This window comes from Daldinia decipiens (genome assembly GCF_022478715.1).
Source record: "Daldinia decipiens strain CBS 113046 unplaced genomic scaffold F4813scaffold_58, whole genome shotgun sequence".
NCBI lineage: Eukaryota > Fungi > Ascomycota > Sordariomycetes > Xylariales > Hypoxylaceae > Daldinia > Daldinia decipiens.
Genome location: NW_026054601.1, coordinates 99275 through 109279, shown reverse-complemented (window position 1 = coordinate 109279; position 10005 = coordinate 99275). Strand labels below are relative to the sequence as shown.

The following is a 10005-nucleotide window of genomic DNA, read 5'->3' as shown; positions in this document are numbered from 1 at the left end:
CTTGGACAAGGGCAAAAACGAAAACACCGACAAAAACAAAACGTACAACACCAGGGATTCGCTGGTCGTCACCGACCCAACTACTAATCCGGCAGTAACTGGTTTATCGAGGGGAGAGCGGACGGGATCCCGAGCTTTCCAGATCTTATGGTCGTACGTGAAGGTTCGGTCTGACTTTTCGACTTATAAGTGTTTGTAGCCTTCAGCTCATCGTCGGGTTACGTAATCAAGCCCCCCTATTTATCCGTCCAAAGTTCAAACAGAAGATACCTAGGTTACTATAACATGATGGTTTCTGAACCGGAGTGCACACTTATGCATATTTGAGTACATATAAACAAGTTTATTAAAACGTCATCAAAGATCATCGTTCTAGAATTTCATAAATAATTAACTGGGCTGTAATGTAAACCCTTGCATAAGACACCTATATCTTGATCTTGTTGATCTGCGTGGTTTATATGCTAGTGTTTGGGATAATATCGGAGATCGATCTGTTATCATCCTATAAAATAAAGGATAGAGATGGGTCATCTGCGTTTTGGATCACGTTTGAAGATACCAATGCGGGAGATACTTCGAGGCAAGTGGGTAGACTACAGCTAAACGAAATGATCCTTATTCCTTTTCTTGTTTTGTATATCTACGCCCTTCGACAAATACATATTGATTGTCGAAGATGCTTGATGGGACATAGGCACTGTGTTTCCTAAGAGCGGTGTAAAATAATTAGGGGTCGATAGACGGAATATGATATCGTTTTCAAGATTCCAAGATTATAAAGTGAAATAGTCCTCGATGATATAAAATTGGCGGATGGCGTGCCTTGAAATTCCGGCATTTATTCGCAAAGGATTCAAGATAAGGAACCAGAAATAGATTAGTGGACCTTGGAAACGGATTCAGTCGATACAACGACGTCAATTAACCTTATCAGGTTGTAATCTCTACTATCATAGGCTTATTAAACATCGACGCTAGTAATGCGATCGGAACCGGTTTACTGACCAGTTTCGGAGAGAGCCCGGCCTCATGTTGACGATCCTACAATGAGTGGTGTAGGTATCGTCCGAATTTGGGCCGCCTGCACGTCTGAGGGTCATCACCATTCCTAACCCTTGGTCGAGGGATGATCTCCAAGCTACGCTTAAGAATTTAAGAGGCAGAGATATTTTGGCCAACGATATTGTAAGGCTCTCTACTGCAGACGAGTTCTAAAGGATAGATGCTGCTATAGCTGTCTAGGCACGCCGATATGTCCCAAGTGAATATGGCCTCAACAACATGAGACCGGAAGCTGAAGCCATCGTTGTAGCTTTCTACGACAGGGGTAAGCTCCAATAATATCTCTCAGAGACTCAGAGAAAGGTGCTGATGACACTATCGAATGGATGAGTATCTCCTACGAGATGTGGCTTTGATGGGGTAAGGCGCACGACTCCGTGGGGAATGCACGTGTGAGAGCGGAAATTTGGTTTCTGGGACGACGGGGATGATTGTTTCTATCGTACTACTACCAAGGAAAATTACGACTTCTATCCCGATTAGGGCTCGAGAGAAGCCAAAGGAGACGGAGAACAGGAATAAGCCCGTAAGCGCCTTTGCCATTACGCAGAAGCAACTGCTCCAGGTCATGCTCCAGGCTGTGGAGAAAATACGGGGTGCAAGATATGAAACGGGGACCAAGAGTGAGGCTTTCATTTAGGAGAAGCAATAATACTACCACGTCTACACTCGTCGAAACCGGGTTTGCGGTGGGTAACGCCGGGGGTTACTTAGAGAAGGAACCGGATGAGATCACGAACGAGAATATTAGGCCGCCGAGGTATACACTAGATGAAGTTATTGACGACAGTGCCCTCTCGGCTTTGCATTACATTTTATCTTATCCCCCAGAGATCAGATCTAAAATGGGGTTATTAGTGAGGAGAGGTGATGTGATCCCCAGCTTTATTACGATGGAAGGCCCGAATATAAGTTTGGGACTTATGCGGGGATATGTTTTCTCCTTTACTAGTGATATGATAGCCCCAACTTTCAATCGAACGGTGAACGGTGAACTACATTGTATGTATGTGAACAGTGGGATCATTCTAAATAGACTCTCTCATTGTTCCATCGGAACGCTAGGATACTGTGTATATATCCCGTGACCAAGCAGCTAAGCTGGGGGGGATTAAAATGGCACTGGTACGTAGAAGACGATACAAGAACCAAAGTAGAGGGCAAAAAAGTGGAAAGACGAGATTAATAAAATTAATACTTTCCATTTTAATAAAAGTCTCGATTGGAAAAGAAAGACGCATGTGACCAGAAAATACTATGATATAGCGCGGGGTCTCTCCATAGTATTAACAGTGCCGTACCACTGGTGCTTCAATATCATCGTTCTATCGCATGGGGTAACAGGAGATGAACTTCTTTTTTTTTTCTTGTCTCTTAATTTTCTTTGGCCATAGTCTCCTCACCTCGGCGACGGTGCAAAAAGAAAGAAAGAAATAAGAAGTTTTTGTTGAACTCGAGACCCAGGGCAGAGCCGCTTTGGATCCACAACAGGACCGACTCGGTACTTGCTCGGCCAGCCTAAAAAGTCCCCTTAAGATTTGTTATCCAATGACGCAGTCTGTTATGCTCGTATGAGCGAGAATTCGATTTACTAAGGACAATCAACTCTAATTTTTTAGAATAAGTACATCAATTCAATCAATTGTTCAAGTCGGGGACATGTAAGAATATAATCGGTATTCTGTATAAACTCGCGCGTGCACATTCTTCCTAAGGGGGCGAAGTTGGTCTCGGCATCCGGCGCTCGTTAAAAGCTAATAAAAAAACTAGGAAAGCCGGATCCGCCGGAGAGCGGCTCTGTCGGGACTAACCGCAGCTCCGCTCTTCAGTTCAGCATGTACGTGAGTTGCTCATGAGATGGGCCCATATATGTGGGTGCCCTACCTAATGGTTCCACCGGGGCCGCCGATCGACATTGGTACCTATCCCGACGTAAGGACTCGCGCGACACGCCGTCACGAGTTCGATGGGGTGATGACGCAGCGGCCGAGGTCAGGGGAAGGAAAGAAAAAAAAAAAGAAGTTAAGAAGTTTTAGTCTTAGTTGGTTTGTTGCGTATAGTAGAGTTTCTTCAAGGTTCAGGGAACACCGAATACCTTTAAATAAGACCGTAGGCCATGGCTACCCCTATGTATATTGAAAGAGAACCCGCACATCTCAAGCTTATCTTCAGCTTGACACAAGTTACTCATACATCATCTCTAATAATAATAATAACAACACATTATCATCGACAGGACAGCATAGTCAACACAGTATGCCATTCCTAAAACACCACACCGATCAGGTGGAAGCACCACATGCCGGGACTTCGAGCACGGCAGGCTCTGCTACCAAGCAGGAGCAGAGGTTAGAACCCTCGGCGGTAGCGCAACAGAGGGTTACCTTCATGGCAATCTTCCTCGGCGCCGTCGCGAGTATAGGAGGTTTCATGTTCGGATATGTCAGCGGTCAGATATCAGGTTTCTTCAGCATGAACGATTTCGCCCAGCGCTTCGGCGAAAGGGCGGACAACGGAGAATACATTTTCAGCGCGGCGAGACAAGGAACGATCATCGGTCTTCTCCCGGTTGGGTGCCTGTTTGGTGCCTTGATTGCCGGACAACTCGCCGACATTATTGGCCGTCGCTTGGCTATATCGCTTTCGGCTCTGTGGTCCTGCGTCGGAATTGTTATCGAGATATCGTCCGAGACGGTCTGGGCACAGTTTGCCGTCGGTCGTCTAGTCACCGGTATCTCAATTGGTGCCCTTTCCGTTCTCGTCCCTATGTATCAGTCCGAGAGTAGCCCGGCCATCATCCGCGGTGTCCTAGTATCGACATACCAACTCTTCATCACCCTCGGCATCTGGACCAGTTACATGGTCGACTGGGGCACTGTCGACATGCAATCGAGCGCATCGTGGCGTATTCCTAACGGTCTCGGTTTCCTCTGGTCCTTGGTCCTGTGTCTCGGCATCCTTGTTCTCCCCGAGAGTCCCCGACACGCGTACCGCAAAGGTCAAGAAGACGAAGCACGCAGGACGATCGCCAAGTTGGCTGGAGTCGACCCCCACCACCGCAGCGTCAACGATCAGATCACTGAGATTCGGGTAAAGCTAGATGAGGAGAGGTCCAGTGGTAAAGCCAGCTGGATCGAGATATTTACCGGACCCAGGATGCTCTACAGGACTCTCCTGGGTATAGTACTCCAAGCTGGTCAGCAGCTGACGGGTGCCAACTTCTTCTTCTACTACGGTACAACGGTTTTCAAGTCAACCGGTCTCAGCGACAGCTACGTCACGCAAATTATCCTCGGAACTGTTAACGTCGCAACTACGATCGTCGGTCTATACGTTGTGCAGAAGGTTGGACGTAGAAAGGCGCTCATCGCCGGTGCTGCTAGCATGATGGCCTGCTTCTTGTAAGTTTTTCCCCCCTTCCGTCACAGAAGCTTCGTTGTATTTTCATCGAAACTAACTCTTTGTCACCATAGTGTCTACGCCTTCGTCGGCCATTATGCTTTGGATTCGACCAACCCTATGAACACTCCCAAAGCCGGCTCAACTTTGATTGTATTCTCTTGTCTTGCGATTGCTGCATTTGCCATGACTTGGGGACCGCTTGTGTGGACTGTTGTCGCCGAACTCTACCCTTCTCGATACAGGGCTCCTTGTATGGCTTTGGCCACCGCTTCTAATTGGTTCTGGAATTTGTGAGTATAACCCGTCTACGATCTATATATACCTATGTAAGATGCTAATAGATGACACAGCATGATTTCGTTCTTCACTCGATTCATTACCGACACTATCGACTATTTCTACGGCTTCGTGTTTGCTGGTTGTTGTGCGGCTCTCATCTTTATCGTCTACTTCTTCGTGATGGAAACCAAGGACCGAAGCCTAGAAGAGATTGACACCATGTATCTTCTTCACGTCAACCCCATCAAGTCTAGTTCTTGGGACGGCAGCAAAGTGCCGGAAGGTGTTACTGAGGGTTCAACTCACAAAGAACACGCCACCGTTTAAAAAACGAGAATGAAATATAGATTGTAGAAATAGCATAGACTGCATAAGTTAATTTTAATTTGAACATATCAAAAGTACCAGTACCTACCAAGTTTTGCGGCATATTCTCCAGAGAGATCTTTTGAATTTGAATAATCATTCAATATTCACCTCATAACGGTCTAACCTAGTATTATATAGTCTAGTTACTGATTTACCTTGCTATTATTTTCGCACTGTGAAAGGATTGGGCTGATTGCTAGCAGGTAAGGCGAAAATGTGGTCAGAAAAACTGGAGTATACAACAACGACGAAGTGGGCTGCGGCGAAATAAAGGATGCATGTAAGAAATAATACATTTTATTGGCGTCCAGCTTCAAATTATTAATGGAGCTCTTCGGAGATTTGTAAAGCCTCAAGAGGGTCACGAGCTCTTACTATCTGGCTACTGACTTGCCCTCCCACCTATACACGAACCACCTAGTTTAAAGGCTTCTCCTGGAAGCGAACTTCTTAGTACTCAGTTATAACAACCCCAAGAAGCCTTCGAATTAGCTAAAGTTTTTATAGTAGACAACGCTCGGCCAGTCGATACCCCTATTCGTAAATCCCGTTACGAGTTTCATTCCTTGCTGCCTCCAGGTCACTCTCCCGATTATTATGGTCGTTGTTGGTTTCTACTTGAAGAAGCCAGTAGCTAGGATCAGCGAGCTGAGGAATCACTGGAAGAGGACCGTCGTATAAAGTCTCAGCTTTCCAGAATTCTAAAGCGTAGTTTCCGACAATAAGCTGCTGAGGCAGGTATTGCTGCAAGTTTGTACGCGTGGGTGTCGGCCCTTGGGTTTCGATCGAACCGTTCGCGGGCTGTTGGACGGAGAAGGCCTGTATGAAGGAGGCACAAGCAAGGTATGAATGCCCATAATGGGTCAGTCGTTCGTTGTCGCCGTCGCGAAGCGCTCTATGATTGTCGGGTTCATGCATCTGCTCAGACGGTAGTTTGTGTTCATCTGAGTTATGATTCGTATTATCAAGGGTAATTGCCCTTTCTAGGGTGTCTTGAATCGATGTGTCGACAGTAAGTTGTCCTCTCCCGTTACTTGCTGGGGTCATGCTGGGGTTGGCTTGAATAAGCTGTTCATGGCTTCCCTGTCGGTTTCTTCTACCGGGAAGAATCTCCTTGGGAGAATTAGCACAAACCAAAAGGTATACTATTAGTTTCTTAAACTCACAGCTTGATCAGACATGGCTAGGTACTCGTACTGGAATTTGCCTCAGCTCGTGATGTCTGCGTCTTCATTCTGCGTCTTCGTTCTTCAGATTGCAATTATTCCTGCCTAAGCACCGTCCTTCCAGCATAGTTTATGGGCATATTTATGGTCAGTCATCTCCAGAGTACCCCAATCGGTCCAGGAAAATCTTCATCAATTTACCCTCCCACAGTTACGAGGTGGGAAGTGTGATAAGTCATATCTCATGTAGTAATATCCGATTCGGTTATCTTCGAAGGATGGGGGGGGGACCTTTCGACGCCATTGTCCCTGGGTGGTTATGATCCAAGCTCCTGTAACCCCCTATCAAAAAATAATAAACGTCGGATGAGCATGTTTCTAGGCCCAAGATGATTTGTTCTATGCAGCTAAGGGCAACTGCTGATCAGTTCCCACCCTGGCCAAGGAAGAAGATAGAAAAATTATAAACTGGCTACGTACCAAGATCCACGAGGTGCAGAAAGCTATTGGCACTCGCCAGTTTCATTGAGAGTTATAGCTTTATTGTCACATTGAACTCATGCAGCTACCCGTTCATATTGTTACAATGCTACCGAATGAGATCCTTACATGTATGCGTGACAGGTGTCAATGCTATACCTAAAAGCATACGAGCTGAAATAATACTAGGTCAAGCTCTTGGCCTTTAATTCTGAAATGGCCTCATACGGCCTCATACTGATTTGTTTTTTATGGGCTGGATATGCTATATGATTTGGTTAGTCGTTGTTAAACAGACATATTTTCTCTGCAAGCCGACGAAACAGCTATCAACATCGGGGCTTAGGCAAGGCTTCTTTCTAACTGCTGGGATTGTCTTAGCTCGGTATTCATATCATACACCATTTGGCCACGGTAGGTACAAGCCCGGTTAATGGCGGTCTACATTGTGTATGGGATTAACGTAGCAATCAAATAACCTGAGCAAGGAAGGGGAAGTGGAAGGGGCCAATGTCCCAGCTATCCTACCTTCGTGGCCTGTAGACTAGATCTTGGCTGTCACAAATCCTTCGAAGACATATAGAAATACAACGCCATTTTCCGGCCCGGTGATGTATAACATACCTACCTAGGGTAGGCTACGTGTACGGATCGCCAAAGAGCCACCGTATGTATCCTTACAGGGTGAACGAAAGTGATGGTTATGTAAGTCTTAATGACTGACGTGGCTGCATGGTACTTTTTGGAGCCATTGCAATGAAATCGCCCTCGTTATGGCGCTGGGTGAGCTTGTGACGAAGAGTTGTGTCACTATCCTGGTTCGAACATTCGGATCATCCTCCTCGGGGACTAATACTGGGCCAATTCTAACTCAACAACACACATAAATTTAGAGGTTCATATGATAGTAGTTGAGTAAATGACAAATGACTTACAGTACAACTCGCTTGGCTTACATGGTACATACTCTCCGACTTGTGTACGAGTTACAGCAATATGGCAGCATTTCCGCAGTAACATTAAGTCATATGTCGGGCCGTATCAACATACGTATTTGTAAATGCGCCTAGGTCTAGACAAGGGAAACTTGCCTTTCTCTCTGAGTAATTTAAACATGACACCATGTAGCAATCTGCAAAGTAATTGGTTTATATGTTTTAAACGATATTAAGATCGATGATGCCTTGGATGGGTTAGCCGGTGCTCCCTTGAGGCAAGCAACTAAGAAACTTCAATGGAGAAAAAAAAAAATAAGGAACTGCGCAAACGCGTAGAATGTACCTTATTATTAGTTCTAGGTCTTGCGTGATGATTAGATAGTGCCGTTGGTGCCCAGAAAAAGGGGTGTGCCACCTCTCCCAGCGGGTAGATTGCCAACACCCTACATGCCGGCTCTAGGGATAGGTGACTAAGCTACAGTATATAAAGCACGCTTAAGTAGCTTACGTTCTCATTGATCTTCTTGGATTTGCTACTTTTTGCTACTTTTCCCGTGTGTATGAATTCCCATGGCGGTAAGATGCTGACTTTGCAATTAAGAAACAAGTAGAGACATATCCTGTATTTTTATTTTATTTTCAGGGGCAAATTTAGGCCACACATGTTTAGCGCGTATCGTTAGGTAGTAATCGTTGAACACGCGTAGAGAAAATATACCTCTATATGAATATACTGTGGATATGGTGAATGGTGAGTAGCTTTACCAGCCACTGATTTAACAATCAGACAGCGTTCTAAGGATGATTGTTACAGCCAACGAAAGAATAAGAAATTAGCCCTGATTATCAGTTACACAACATCATGCCGTCCCAATTTTCTAGAAGTTCAGGGTTAGCCAGGATAATGCTACTGAAATACAAGCTTCGGCAGGACAATGTAAAGCCTGTGTAGGTACTCATCTCTTTTTTGCGACTTAACACGCCATTCCAAAATATCGAAATGTTCGTAGTATTCATGTACGTGAGTCATACGCATGTTGGTTTGACAAGGCTGGGGGGGGTTTTACATTTTAAGCAACGGATACTGCTACGACGGAACAAGCCCCGGGATCTGTAAAAAAAATATTTGATATTGGCGATGCCCACTAGAATGAATCTTATTCGTCTCATTTTACAGGGCTACTAAACTAGTAATGGCAATAATTTCTCATATTTTTACTCAATGGTAGTGAGCGAAGCCTCTATTAGTATCTTTCGAGCTAACTAACCTAGGTTAGAGAGGCAATGAAAGAAGATCGCGATTATTCCTTTCTTGTACAACATACTACGGATAAGATGCCATCACTAGGTGTACTATAAACGGATAGCAATGCCGTGGCAACGTGGCTGGTGTGAAAACACCGACAAAAGTATCCAACATTGGGCAAATTAGGGAATATAGGCTGTCACCTGTGACCACGTAACATGTTAAGCTCTCATAGTAGGTAGATTAAGTATCTTTGAGCATTGATCCTAGGTAATAATAGGATGAATCATATCAGTAGCTAATTCCACAGTCGGTTTCTCATATTCAATCCAGCTAATTGATTTTGGCCCTTGAAGTCCTAACAGGTAAGGCTACCTCCCTCCGACCATAAAAGAACCCTCCAGGTCTTGGCTTTGTATCTTTTGTTGATATCGATTACATTACGAGGTTTCTCAATATTTAGTTATAATAGTATCTAATGCAATATTGACACCTTAATTTTTACCCTCTCCTGCTTGCTCTATTAGTACTCGAAGAATTAAGTTGTATTTACAATCTTAAGCTACCTAGCTGCTCGATGTTACTAAGGCAATATACTTGATGCTACTATAAATAATCCCGTCTCTGTCCACATTGCGGTATAACGCTTGAGCCTCTCGAAATAAGCGTGGTATCGTTAGAAAGCTGAGAGTTTAAGGCTTACAACGAGGCAGATTACTTTAAAGCAAGAGGCGCTTAACCCAAAACTTGCTTACGGGGAAAAGATGATATTTACTACTAACTACATACAACTAAAACTTGCGTCGCATGGCCAATAAAGATGACTTGCAGAAGGACCGCAGTGAAGTAAATTACCTACGCCAGGCGTACTGGGTAAGAATTTGGGGGCGCGTCTCGCATTCTTATAAATAAAGAGTCTGGATGAATCTAGGCCAACCAAATCTGAAACCTACGAGGCTGTCGAACATTTACGACTTGAAAAACAGCCGTTATGGGAACTTCATTTATGTGGTAGCAGCTGTTGGCCAAATCCCCTGAACGCTGTTTGGTTGGGGGGGCC

General features: G+C 44.9%; 2 protein-coding genes across 2 annotated transcripts; one reads left to right on the top strand and one right to left on the bottom strand.

Annotated features, from left to right (window-relative positions):
* Positions 1-2737: 2737 nt before the first annotated feature.
* F4813DRAFT_289423 (general substrate transporter) lies at positions 2738-5158 on the top strand. Its single transcript, XM_049240604.1, has 3 exons — positions 2738-4466; positions 4539-4757; positions 4818-5158. The coding sequence occupies exons 1-3, from the start codon at positions 3322-3324 to the stop codon at positions 5071-5073; spliced, it is 1620 nt and encodes a 539-aa protein (XP_049094818.1). The 5' UTR covers positions 2738-3321; the 3' UTR covers positions 5074-5158.
* A 251-nt stretch (positions 5159-5409) lies between these two features.
* F4813DRAFT_289416 (uncharacterized protein) lies at positions 5410-6449 on the bottom strand. The gene is made up of 2 exons (XM_049240603.1): positions 6282-6449; positions 5410-6228 (listed from the first exon to the last, which is right to left on the bottom strand). The coding sequence occupies exons 1-2, from the start codon at positions 6294-6296 to the stop codon at positions 5650-5652; spliced, it is 594 nt and encodes a 197-aa protein (XP_049094817.1). The 5' UTR covers positions 6297-6449; the 3' UTR covers positions 5410-5649.
* Positions 6450-10005: the final 3556 nt, after the last annotated feature.

What these genes read in the sequence shown, in the direction of transcription:
- F4813DRAFT_289423 (XM_049240604.1), top strand. Translation starts at nt 3,322, where the DNA reads ATGCCATTCCTAAAACACCACACCGATCAGGTGGAAGCACCACATGCC. An exon ending in AGCATGATGGCCTGCTTCTT is followed by an intron (nt 4,467 to 4,538) that starts GTAAGTTTTTCC and finishes TTGTCACCATAG; the next exon opens with TGTCTACGCCTTCGTCGGCC. An exon ending in TCTAATTGGTTCTGGAATTT is followed by an intron (nt 4,758 to 4,817) that starts GTGAGTATAACC and finishes TAGATGACACAG; the next exon opens with CATGATTTCGTTCTTCACTC.